This window comes from Arctopsyche grandis, chromosome 10 (genome assembly GCF_051622035.1).
Source record: "Arctopsyche grandis isolate Sample6627 chromosome 10, ASM5162203v2, whole genome shotgun sequence".
Lineage (NCBI taxonomy): Eukaryota > Metazoa > Arthropoda > Insecta > Trichoptera > Hydropsychidae > Arctopsyche > Arctopsyche grandis.
The window spans coordinates 21,403,520-21,417,897 of NC_135364.1; the positions used below are offsets into that span (position 1 = coordinate 21,403,520).

The following is a 14,378-nucleotide window of genomic DNA, read 5'->3' on the forward strand; positions in this document are numbered from 1 at the left end:
TGTGTGCGTGTCGTCGCCGTAGTTTCGTGGCGTGCCAAGCCACGAACGACACGCCAGTCTTTAAATAACCATTATTATTTCTATTCACGACGTGTAATTGTCTTTATTGAAACGTTTATATTATCATAATGTGTAGCGCTTCGCATTTACAGCGCTGAACGTTTTAATTGATTGCACTTTATAACCGGTCGATTTCATTTCAGAGTCAAGAATTGGGCGCTGAAGTTCGGCGTGGACTTGTGGGAGTTTGGCCGTTATCAAACCACAATGTCGAAAATAATCAAAGTGAGTATACATATGCTTTTTTATTATATATTTTGTTTTTATTGTATTACATTATGTATCTGTGATGTTTGGAAAAAAAATGAAAATGGCAATTTGTATTAAATCCACTTTTTTACCTGCATATACATAATATATGTAGATTAATACGGATTTTTATTGCATTTTCTAACATTTAAACGGCTATAAGTGATGAACTATGGGTGTACAATTTGGATATTGACCGCCAAAATGTTATACAAACTTCAATGCACTCAAAGAGGTATGGAACACGTCAAGGGTGCCACTTTTCTTCTAAATTTTCATATCGATACACTTTTGTAAATGGTTTTTTTTTTGTATTTTTAAGTTAAAAATATTCATTTTAAAAGGCAAAATATTGTTGAATAGCTGCAAAAAAATAATAATTTTAATATTTCGAATTTTTTATTTATAAATATGTCATAAAAGTCCTTTAAACATCAGTATTTTTCTGGATTCAATACGTTCATCAGCAGCATATGTAGTTCAATAGTTAGCGTGTAATGTTTTCAATTCTTTGGTCACGGATTCAATCCCTGGCTGTGCTGCTGGCCAGACTTTGGATATGTGACTTCTGGGCTGATCAGAGTTTGCCAATGTGTCCGAATTTCATTGAAACGGTTCCAACATTGTCCAACCTGTCCTATTTCTCTGCTATTTCTGTCCTATTTCGATGCTGTAAGCTCAAAATTTGAGCTCACAGCATCTCCAATTCGCTGATTTGTAAAATGCTGCAAATTTTCCGTAAATGTCTCTGCAAATTTATCGAATTTGTAAAAAATATCTATAGATTCCTCTATGATGCTCCGTAAAGTTTGTAATTGTCCAGAAAGGCTCATTGGGGCTTATGTTAGATATACATATGTACATATGTATACGTATATCATTTGATGGCTTTACCTTTACAGTTCTTTATCGAATGGCTCCTATTCCAAGAGCTATCTGACTTCTCAATGAAATCGTTGCTGCTAAGCCTTAATGTGACATTTTCCACCTCAATGGGCGTAGGTTATTATCGGAGATTATTTTATCATATTTATCTAGTAGCCTGCGCACTCATCATTATTTTCGTAATTGAATGTGGGTGGAATATTCACAATTGAATGTGGGTCGCAGGGATGTAATTTGTATTTGTGGCTGGTTTTTATATATTGGTGCTGGATAAACATATGTACATAGGTGCAAGACATTCCCTTATTTGTATTTTATTATTTGATATTTTACTTTATCTGCCATTATTATAATGCTATTTTTTATGATTATGTATAAACGTATTTTTTATCTGTGTAATACATATGTATATATTTTTATTTTTATCATCTCTCTTTATCTTTTCGTCCCTTGTGGCGCATTAAGGACTCCTGTAATGCCACAATGGTCCAAACTTAAATATAAATAAATATATATGTACCTATATACATATACGCATATGTATGTACATATTATATTACAAAGAGAAAGTTGCAAATGAGAAGTACGAGAATTTTACCTAAAAGAGTGTACACAAAAAAGATTGAAAGACAAAGTATAGAAAATGTATGAGTTTAGATATACATACATATGTATGTATGTATGCGTAAATTTTGTTGGAGAGAAGAGTGGAAGTGTTTTAAAAAGACTTTCATGTATGTATGTACATAGTAGTAGCTCGTGTGATAAAAAATGCAAAATATTTAGTTTTTAGCAGAGAAAATTTACTGTAAAAATTTACTTTGAATTGAATATCGCTGATATTAAATTTTATACACGGACAAGATTTTAATCAACGGTCTGAAGATTCGAACGTATTGATTTTTCGATAATTATTTTTTTTTCGTTCGCCCTTGGAAGGCTTTATTAATATTTTATTGATAAAGTTGTACACTTTCAGCGTTTTCGGCTTTCGCCTTTTTCACGTTGAATACATCAATCAAATTTGTCGGAAAAACCATTAGTTATCATTAACCGGCCACGCAAAACCGACTGCGACTCGAGTGGGTCTCGTACTATCGCTCTGTATATATGTATATGTATATATATATATATATATATATATACAGACCAACTCAAAAATAAATTAAAATTCGAGTAAGATTAATCTTTTTCGACACATATATATACATATACATATAGTATTATATGTACTTGGTTGATGTTGAATATTTTACGCAAGTTTCTCGCAATCGTTCCTCGGTCGTGTATTATTGTCAGGGTGGTGGGCGTTGTTGGAGGCTTTCGAGGAAGTCTATAAGGCTTTGTTGGGTGCCGGAAATTTTACTGGTGCACATAGAAGAGCCGAGCACAGAAACTATGTCGTTTCGCTTCACCACATTTCAGAACTTGCACATAAATATTGTTTCGCTACGAGAATATACATATACATATATGGACACTACGGGTTTGTGTTTATGTTATTACTATATGTAGTACGAGTATATTGAATCGGGCTACAACTTTCATGTATTATGTAGATACAATTGAATAACGTTGGTTATGTTTAAGTCGGCCAAATTGTTTAGAATTTTACTTGTTTTATCTACTATGTATGTATTTCACGTTTTTACTTTATCGTAAATTTAAAATTCTTAAAAATGAACTGTCATGGATGACTTTGAATCTTTTTTATTAGCTTTACTCTGTTAGTTCAGTGAAATTTCTGCCCATCAAAAACTTGTGATTTGATTTTGAACCACTTCCATTCTTCAGCTCGCTTTAATATCTTATCGACATACGGGGTGTAGTTAATATTGAAGTAAGTTAATGTCTCTGATATGAAGCTAGATGAGTTTAATAATTAACCAGCTCATTAAAAATACACCGGAATGTTATGTCAGATTTAAGTGATGACAGCTAGCTATCCAAACGCGTGTTTCTACCACCCGTTTACAATTCACAGGCTAAATAGTTATAAAAGTTACACTTTTCACTCTCATTTATATACTCACATCTCGTATAAACTTAATACTACAAGCTTTTATACTTTCTTACGTGCGTTTTCAATTCACTAAAAGATTAAATTAAGTAATATATTGGTGATATTCGGGTGAAGTACATATATTGGCCAAACCATAACCTATAAGTAGCTCTCATTTGGCACAGAGTGTTGGAGAGAGATTTTCTGGAGCGTCCACACTCCTCATTGGAAGACCAATGGAAGTCATGATCCTCAAGAATGAGGGTATCGACAAGAATATGTTTAGGATCAAGACTCTGTGCTGCCGGGCAAGCCTACGGTGACATTAGCACAGTGAAATTACTAAATGTACTGCGCATTGAATAATTAGACTGCTCTAAATTAAATGACAATAGAAAATTCTGGAACTCTAAAAAGCATAAAATAAAATAATTATGGTAAAAAAAAGCTTTTTATTAGTGCTAAATAAAAAAATTTAAATAAAAAAATAAGATAATAGTAAAAAAATTTATTTGTTAAATAGAATGATAGTACAAAAATTTAAAACAATTAAGTAGTCTTAGAATAATTTCTTTATATGACCAAATATAAAAGCTTACCGACATACGGAGGGGTTAGCTAGCATTCAAGCAAGTTTATGTCTCTGACATGAAGCTAGAGGAGTGTAATCATTAACGAACTCATTCAAATTTACATCGAAATTTTATGTCAGATCGGAGCGATGAGAGCTCGCTATCCATTCACCTCTTTCTACCACCCGTTTTCAACTCATTGAAACAGTGGTAAAGCTATTTTTCCACTCTCATTTACTCTCATCTCATATAACCTTAATATTAGAAGCTTTTACACTTTTTCATATTCCTTTTTTGATTTGCTAATATATTAAACAATGATATTGGTGAAATTCGTGGCCCAACTATTGAAGTGCATTGGCTAAACTAAGCTTCGGCGCTCAGCGTGCTAAATGGGTCAATTTCTATCGTTAACCTTTTTTTTTGCTCTCTAGAGAGAAAAATTTCATAACCTATAACGTAGTTGTCACTTTTAAATAGCTGTAAAAACACAAAACTCGCCTGGTGTTTGATCTAATCGCGCTACTTTTCAGTCACCGAATATGATAAGTATATATAAAATGGGAAGTTCTATGAAAATCGCATTACAATGAAGCAGCTGCCACACAAGAATATATTTAGGATCAAGACTCTTTGGTTCCGGGCAAGCCTACGTTGAAATTACTAGATGTACTGCGCATTGAAGAATTAGACTGCTCCAAATTACATCACAACACAAAATTCTGGAACTAAAAAGCATAAAATAAAATATGTAATTGTGGTAGAAAAGATTTTTATATACGAATTTCAGATCACCGACACGTCCTTATAATATAGCTAAAAATTACATATATTACACTGAAATATGTACATATGGTGAGAATGAATTAAATATGCACACATTGTAACAGAAGATAAGAGTATCGAGGACAATTGTCAGCCTCTACAAGACACGGTAAGAGTATGGGCCGATCCGTAGTCAGGACACGTAGCAGACTACGCCTTCGTAGCCAATTTTATCTACAGATATGACTGATTGTCCAATAGGAACGTGTGCTTATTCGAATCCAGTGTTCCGTACCGGAGCACACCTTTTACTTCAAAAAGGATTTAAAATATATATTCCAGCGACAATCCGAGTCTCGCTCTCCTTTATTATTCCATTACGCTCGTGTGTTTGCATACACAAATTTTATGCGCAAGGGTCGTATCGTACGATGGACATGTTTGACTGGACGGTGTGGTAGGGGGGGGGAGGGGGTGGAAAGTCAAGGTTCATAAATAACGTTCTCGTTTGTCTATACACATTTTTCCAGTGTCAGATCATTATTTATCTACTTAATTGTTTGCCGCCGGCGCAGCGCCTACTCTATCAATTTATGGCGGCAATACGAGTCAAATCCCGAATGCTAACAAACTGTGTGCTCGACCTCCTCACCCCACCGATCTCTTCCCAACTCGGTCCTTTTGACACCCCCCACGTCCGATCCGACCACTCTCCGGTTCGGTTGATCGTCAAATTATGTGATGAATGTTTGGAAATTTGACTCTTGTCAACTATTCGTTCTTAATGATGTGTGTAATGTTGATTGGTTTGATTGTTGCTATTGTTCGTACAAATTTTGACTATGTAATATTTGATCTATTGCTAATTTTTACTTTATCTATGTACGTAGTAACAATAGATTTTGATTTTTAAATGCTTTTTATTATTACGAAATTATGTTCACAATACATCGTATATCTAATTCAATAGCTACTGATCTACTGATCATTTTAAATTTTACAATTTGAATTTAATTTGGTTAGTAATCATAGTATTATATTGTTCTAATGTTAATGTACAGCACAATAGGAAAAAGAGCTCAAAAACCTATTTACAATTCTTATAAATGCTCATAATACATCTAATATATAATATTAATTAAAAACTCTCTAAAGTTGATGACCTAAAGCAGATTGCGTTTAGGTAATCTGTGTTTATACCTGAAGGGTATAGACATTTTGTTGTAATCACCGAGACTCTTCTTTTTGTTGTAATCACCGAGATTCTGTCATAGAATCTACTGGTTAGTTTGTTAGTAATATATGTAACGAACGGAATATTATGTATGGCATGCAGTTTTTTCAAGTTAGTATATATGGGTGTATTATAAATTATTTTTTAGGAGTTTATTTTGTATTACTTGGAGCTTGGAAAGGTTAGTGTTCGAGGCGTTATTCCATACAGGTGAAGCATAGGTTGAATATATTACTGAAGTTCATCATTAAGAAGTGTTGTTTTTACAGTAGATATATGAATATTTTTAAAATTACATATTTATATACATACATATGTATAATATTTTTATTTGATTTGTATGTATATAAATAATATTATAATACATATTTATATAATACTAGCTTTGCCCGGCGTTGCAATGCCAAAATAACGCATGCAATTCCCGTTCCCGTTCCCGTTCCCGTTCTCTCGTTCCCGTTCCCATTTGTCGGAATAAAAACGCAGGCAGCGAAAACGTTGATCGCGACGCTAAAACATTTGAAATTATAGCGTTGCAATGACACTCATTCCCGTTTTTCCCGTTTCCGTTCCCGTTTTTTTTCACAGTAATCTTCCCGGACATGCATACAACAAATCCTGAAAGTTCCATCGTAATCGGTTCAATGGCTTTGGAGCCTATTCGAGACACACACACAGACATTCATTTTTATATGTATGTGTATATGTATATAGATTATTTATATATTTCTTGAGATCAATCTTTCGGTACATTAGTATAAATAGATTATATATGGCGGTCGTATAATAACAACGTAAATACTCAGTCGTATAATAATGTACGTAAATAGACCGTTATACGAAAATAAATACGTAGTACTGCGTATTCGGTATTGTAAATATATGTATATTGTAAGCGTGCTTTCAACTGTAGAGTGTACAAAATCAACAAATTTTAGAACCATATTCATGCAAACATATACATATGTACAAATGTACATACATACATATGTATGAGCCGTTATATTTGAAAGTGGCGGAGGTGCAATTTTCAGTTCCAAAAACACTATTTATGTTTAACTTAATTCACAAATTGTTATGACTTATTTTAATTCGATATGGCCAGAATCTCGAAAAAGCATATTATCGTAATAATACGATTGACTTAGTTTTGTATCGTTAAGAATAACTTCAAACATGTATTGGGATTTGTTTTTGAGGTGCCGACATTCAACTATTTATTATGGCTTACATTTAATGAATATTTTTTTTTACATATGTATCATATATGTTAATGGTTTTGAAATAATCAGACACTGATATTAATTGACGTTACGCAGTATACAATAATGTGTTTATTTAAAAATCATGCTTAATCCGATTTAAGATACGAGCGAGACTGGGTGTAAATGAATCTTCAAACGAAAAAAAAAAACTAAGGGTGAGGATTAGGGGTGGTCTGACCGTTCATCCCCCACCTACTGGCAGTTGAAGTTTGCCTTGTTGATGAAAGCCTTACAACCCGAAGGCACACTGACCGCATGAATTTTTCACCCCGCTTCTAACTAAAAGGGCAACAAGCTTCTCCCTTTCCCGTCCCCCCTTAAAGGGAGGGCCCCAGGGTCCTCTCAAACGTTTCATCGTCGGTGCACGCTCGTTTTGCTTTATTATTAGTCCTTAATTGCTTGAATCAACGGAAAGGTTGTTAAGGGGTTAGGGGATGTGAACTCGCTCCTCGGTGTTATTTTTTTCAATTTACGTAAAACGAACAGCGATCGTTTTGCCTCAGTTTCATTAGAATGACTGTAAATGAACGAATGCGTTTTGAACCGTTCAATAAATTTCATTTGAAAATACATATATACATATTTATATAATGCGTATAAAAACAGATCGATACCCCAAGGGTTACATTGCTGAGAACAAATTTTCACTTTATTTTACATACATATAAGCCGTTATAATTGAAAGTGGCATATGTCAACTTTCCTTCATTTCGAGAAATATCTCGCAAAACATTAAATATACATATAATGTTTTTCGTTTAGCAATATTTAAAAATACTCGTGGCCTGTAATACGTCTATTCTGCTTTTCAGAGATTCTGGACATATCGAATTAAAATAAGTCATGTCACTATTACAAATAAGGATCAATAGAATTTCATCGAAACAGCTCAAATGTTTCGTTTTGAAAAGACGGTACCAGGTATGGTACCATGATCGTCACATTTTTTATATATGTATAAAACTATCTAAAAAAACCCCACATCCCACATCCCATGCTGTGTGATTTCGCCCTTGGCGAGCGTTGTACCTAATAACTATGTACCTTCTGCCCGCACAGTTCTTTTTCGAATGACTCCTATTCCAAGAGCTATTTGACTTCTTAATGAAATCGTTGCTGCCGAGACTGAATGTAATATTTTCCACCTTAGTGATAGTAAATTGTCGGGTATTACTCTAACCCATTTATCTGGTAGTCTGCGCTCATCATTGTTTTCATGATTGATTGTGATTTATGAGTGGAATTTTGATTAACTCTCTTCCATTTGGGCCTCACAGGGATGTTTTGTATTTGCAGTTGGTTCTTATTATTGGAACTGGCTGTAGGTGCAAGGCATTCCTTATGTTATATTTTATATTTTATATTTTTACGTATCTGCTATTATACTTGCTGTTATTTTTTATGATTATGTATAAATGTATTTTTGTCTGTGTATATATGTACATAGGTTTATATTTATTTTTCTTTCTCTTTTTTTTATAAGACATTCCCTTCTTTTGTTGTTTTTTTTTTATAATTTGTAATTATTATTATTATTAGTTGTTTGTGTATATATATATATGTTTTGTTTTTGTTATGTCTAATTTCTTTAGTTATTATTTTGTTTAATTTCTTTTCTGTTATATTTTTGACCATTGTGGCGCATTAGGAATTCCTGTAATGCTACAAGGGTCCAAACTTAAAAAAAAAAAAAAAAAATTAAGACAGAACAAGATTATATATAACATATAACTTAATTTAAATTCGTGTATCAATTCCATTCCAAAACCACCCGTTGAAATTAAGAGGGCTGTACACTCGAAACCTTAATTTTGTTGCCGTTCCTTTCTTCGATATATATATTGAGTGAATGCGACAATATATATATATCAATATATATATATATATATATATATATATATATATATATATATATATATATATATATATATATATATATATATATATATATATATATATATATATATATATATATATATATTCTAAAATATATATATATATATATATATATATATATATATATATATATATATATATATATATATATATATATATATATATATATATATATATATATATATATATATATATATATATATATTGAGTGAATGCGACAGTTGCGCTTCGACCAGATTTTAAATTGACAATATCGAGGTTTCATATTCTCCTATTTTCTCCTCCGAAACTGGACCAATTTTTAAAAAAATTTCATCATCGGTATGAGAAAAATATTTTCTGTGCAACTATGCGCGTATTTTTTTTTAAATCGACCGTTAAATAAGCACGCTGGACTCTTTTCGTGGGTGTAAAAAATAACTAATCAAAAAAATAAAACGATAGATGCAACCCAATGGTGGATATCTATAGCATATTAAAAAATAATTTATCTAGTGCCATAATTGGGGAAGGGAGAAGTCTAATACGTTTGTATGGACAAGGCTCTGGTGTCCAGGGAAAAACCACAAGTTCCTTTTTACGGGATATCATATGAAAAGTACATTCAGTCTTAGATCAACTGTCGTTTGAGACTTCACGACTTGACTTACGTACATATCTACTTGATTTTCCGCTACACATTTACAACCTGGACCGTCTTAGAGAGTGCGGATTCATCTTAGAGAGTGCAGATTTTGAATAAATGTGTGTATATAATTTCGAGTATACAAATCGAGTAAACATTCTTTATTACGTTTTAGTATGGAGAATATGTATGACACTGATGTTGAGTATGGAACAGAGAGTGAATACGAAATCGACAGCGAATTGGAGTCTGATAGCGATAGCGATAACGACGAAAATGTCGCTCCTTCTAATATTTTTCAAACCGTAATGTATTCTGTTGTACCTTCAACTTCTTCAAACGGGTCAACCAGCCAGCCTTCAACATCAATAACATGGTCGAATACAGCTATGCGGCGTCAGGAGATTCCTTTTACGGGGAGGCCAGGGGTTAAAGTTGCTATTCAGGGAAACGAATCCATAGATTTTTAAAATTTATTATTAGATCAGAAATTTTATATTCTCGTGATTGAACAAAACAATTTATATGCAGTAGAAATATTAACTGGATCGAATTGTGAGCATAGCCGTATAGCACGCTGGAGAGATATAACAGTCGACGAATTTTAAATTTGGCTAGGACTTTTGCTGCCCATGGGGACCATACGATTGAATCGTCAAAGTGATATTTGGAAAAAACATTATTTATTCAATCTCACCACATTCTCCCAATTTATGTTTCAAGATAGATTTTTTTTTTGATTCAGAGGGCTTTGCATTTTAATAATAATGAAGAAGATGATACTAGCGAAAATTCAGGTAGACGCGCCTTCCAAGAACTGTCTAGACCTCCACACTGTCAAAACATTTGTGAGACAGAGCTATTTTATAAAATATCAGCATAGCACGGATTCTAGCTCAGCATTGAAAGTGTTAACGGGCACAAACAACACTGGTGATGTACATATATTGACGTAGCACCCAAAATGTTCCTAGACTGTTGCTATACATATGTATATAGACCACATAAAACACCATGCCGTTTATCAAATTCCAATCGAACTATGCACGTATTTCGTGGGATGAAGATATTATAAAGCGTGCGGCCTTTTTCCGGAGAGGCTTTTTACGGTGGAAATTTACACAAAAGTATACACGGTATTAATTCGGCGTGGTCGTAATGGGTTACACGACTCTCGCATCAGATAAGGGCCTTTAATAGCGCACAGGAGAAGGGGAGAACAGGCCGAAACGGTGCGTCAATCAAGAATAAAAGGCCTAATAAATGTTTCAAACCCCTCGCGGTACACAACAGAAAGAAATCATTACCGACGGTTAGCGGAATTACACGTTGCCTATCGCACGATCTGCGAATTTTCCGCGGAAAATGTGTACGTATACGTCTAAGCGATTTCCCGCCCTTTGTGCGAGTGTCGTTCGTAATTTATGGTAGGGGCATTTTTTCACTCCTACGTGTTGTTTCGTGATGTGTAATTTTCGAGTATTATTCAATTATACTGAGTTTATGATGGTTGATTATCGTTGTACGGCGTGACGTAAACTTACGATATTTTGAATGCATTTTTCTTGGAAATTCTGTATTAGAGTATTATTAATGAATTTAAACTTGTATACATATACATATGTATATACCGGGAAGGCCTAACATGTAAACCCCAATGCACCTTCCTGGACAATTACAAGCAATGCAGCATTTTTATTACATAAGACTCTGAATTACGAGATCTATGAAAAATTGGCAAACTCTGATAGGAAACGATCGACCTGGAGTCACAAATATCCAAGTCTGACCAGCAGCATTACAAATATACATATATAACTTCTAATGGAACAAAGTTAGCAGTTGTAAATTTTCATATTGTGTGCATAAAAGGGATATAAAAATTGACTGGGTAATAAAATAGATAGAGCGTGATTAGGTCACGCATATATGTATGTACATAGTATGGTGACCTATTTAAAAAAAAATTATTACGGGATTATGTCATAGCGTAATTGTGGGATTGCCCCAAGACAACATCTATGATCAACTCAGTATGCTAGATATAAATTTATAATATTGCGATAAATTTGAAATTAAATAATGGTGATAAATGAGGATAGGTGGCCCATTTAGTGGGAACCGTTTCAACAATAAAATCAGATAAATTGACAAACTCTGATCGCAATCGATCGACCCAGAGTCACATATATCCTTAGTCTGGCCAGCAACACTGGATTAGGGCTCGAGCCCGTGACCCCTCAGTCGTTAGCATTATACGCTAACCACTGTGATATGTTGCTGATTTATATGTATGAATTTGGCAATATTGAAAATCTGGGGAAAGATTTATAATCTTGATGTTAATACGTTCAAATTAAAATAAATATCTTAAATCTGGAACCTCAATATATGCAAGTCAAATGGCATTTTTTGCTCTCCAAGAATCTAAATACATATGTATATATGTTGATACATTTAAATAGCTTAGCTTTATATCAGTGTATGTAAACTTTTTTTTGTAATTTATAGAACCCTTTTAGAAGCAGTAGAAAGCAGTAGAAAGTATATACATATAGACCTTTTAAAAGTGTTTTTAATATACAAGTAGAAATAGATTTAGAACTCTAACAAGGATTTTTTGCAAATAATTTAATTCTTTTAAATAGAATCCGAAAAATGTGCCTTAGGCAGAAACTATTACCTTGTAGGAATGACTTCCAAACAAGGTAATAGTTAAGGAATAACTTAATACATTCTTAAATAAAATTAGACAATTCACTTTGTTTTATGCTTGCTTAGCCCATAAATCATTACTAATTTGGACGAAGAAGAATACATATTATACGTATATTGTATTTACTTATTTGCAAGTTTCAAATTTGACAGTTTTTTTCAGATTGTAATTTGTGTCGTGAATATAAATCTCGTTACTAAAATAATGAACAGGGTATTGAAAGTCGGAACTTTTTATTTTTATTTGGAATTGACTCACAATGAACAAGATAAGTACATACACATGTAGCTAAATTACACAGGAGATACTTAAATATAACAGAAGTAAGAAAAATGCGTGATTATAAAAGAATGAATGCAATCCAGAATAAGGAATAATAGGGAAGTGTTGAATCTTTATCTAGTAGTGGATAGTGCGTTGTTGTTAGTTATGATAATGATACAAACTATATGTATTCAATTAAATTTAATAAGCATTTCAAAATTAAATAAAACAACTAGGCAATTGATTAATTTTCAATTATTTATGTGTATAGATATTATAATATAGGAAAGTAACTTTTTTGGACAAGAACGGAAAAAGATGGCCGCTTCGTATTTAATTTATAACAGCCTTCACCCCTCCCCATCCCACTTCTGCCCTCCCAAAACAAATAATATATAGCCCGTTCGGGTAATTACCGAGAATGTAGAGGGGAGGGGTCTATGTGCAGGCCAAGTTTTCGCACAAACCGCCTGTTTTTGCCATAACGACCCGCGGGGGGATGTGGGGTCGTTAAGCGGGGTACGCAACCGGTTGAGCCATACCCCGGGGGGTGGGTGGGAGGCCATAGGGAGGTAAGAATTGAAACGGGGCCATAAAAGTAATTGAAATAATAACTGTAGCTTTTATAATGTCATCATCGTAAAACGGATGCTAGGCGTGATTTACACCTCCTGCCCCCCCCCCGCCCTCATCCCCCCCGGTCCTGTCGGAGATCTACTCGTGACCTATTATGTGTGTGAGCGTGTGAACAATGGGTCTCGGAACTTTTCGGCCGGACCGTCGCGAGGCAACGTGTCTGATGTTTGTTGCGTAAGCGCGAAATTCGCGCGACAAGGGTAGAAAATGGCATTAAAGAGGCTTTTGTTCAGCGTGGGATGATTGATGATGCAAAATAAGTATAATGCTGCTGATGATGATGATGATGATGATGTTGACGCGTGTTGGTGTGCGCGTGAAATGAATAATTCTAATGTTTTCGATAAAAATTCGCACGTGTGTTTGGTGCCGTTTAAATTTCTTGAATGTTGTATGATATGTGCTGGAACGGAGATGCTAAGATATTTTCAGCCCATATGTTCAAAAAACTAAAAAATAACAAAAAGAGTCAATTTATTTTCACTTTACATATATGTATTATATAATACACTAGTGGTTTTACCCGGCTTCGCTCGGTATTTGTAATATTTATCGCTTAAAGATGGCTAATCTAATAGTAAACATTTTATTAAATTTATTTGAATAGTTTTATTTTATTTAAATTTATTTGAATAGTTTTATTTTATTTAAATTTATTTGAATATTCATTTGTTGTTTTATTAAATTTAACGTCATGGATCAACGATAGTTACATAATTACATTCAAAGTCTCTTTCGAAATTGGGTTTGGTGCAAGCGCTCGACAATCACCAGATAGACTGAACGACAGATAAACTGGATGGCAGCTTTAAACGCAATTCTCGTCTTCTCGAATGATAGATTGCACATCAGATGACGAGTAACCTTTCGATGCGCACAGATGCAATTATTAAAATGGTATTAAATTATTAAAATATTCGATAAGTTCCGAATGTTGCCTTATTAAACTCGCCAGAAAGATCCAACTCAATTTTAATAATTACCATCACGTCAATATGACGTTTCCACAGATATTCATACGCACTCGCCACTATGACGTCATGTTATGAGTGAATATTTCCACAAATAAAAAATCGGTTCTGTTTGATACGTTTCGGTCACATATACTGCTGTATAACCCGAATGGATAACATATTATAACCTATTGGTGTTGATGAAATTTTGATCATCTACATACATTGTATGTACATTCTACAGATATACTTGTCA

At 33.5% G+C, this 14,378-nt stretch overlaps 1 protein-coding gene across 1 annotated transcript in view; it reads left to right on the plus strand.

Moving 5' to 3' along the window:
- The first annotated feature begins 210 nt into the window (after nucleotides 1-210).
- stol (voltage-dependent calcium channel subunit stolid) overlaps nucleotides 211-14,378 on the plus strand; it is a 106,000-nt gene continuing 91,832 nt past the window's right edge. The window contains exon 1 of the mRNA XM_077440123.1: nucleotides 211-285. Coding sequence (XP_077296249.1) covers nucleotides 268-285 — 18 coding nt within the window. The 5' untranslated portion in view covers nucleotides 211-267. The remainder of the gene's footprint in view (nucleotides 286-14,378) is intronic.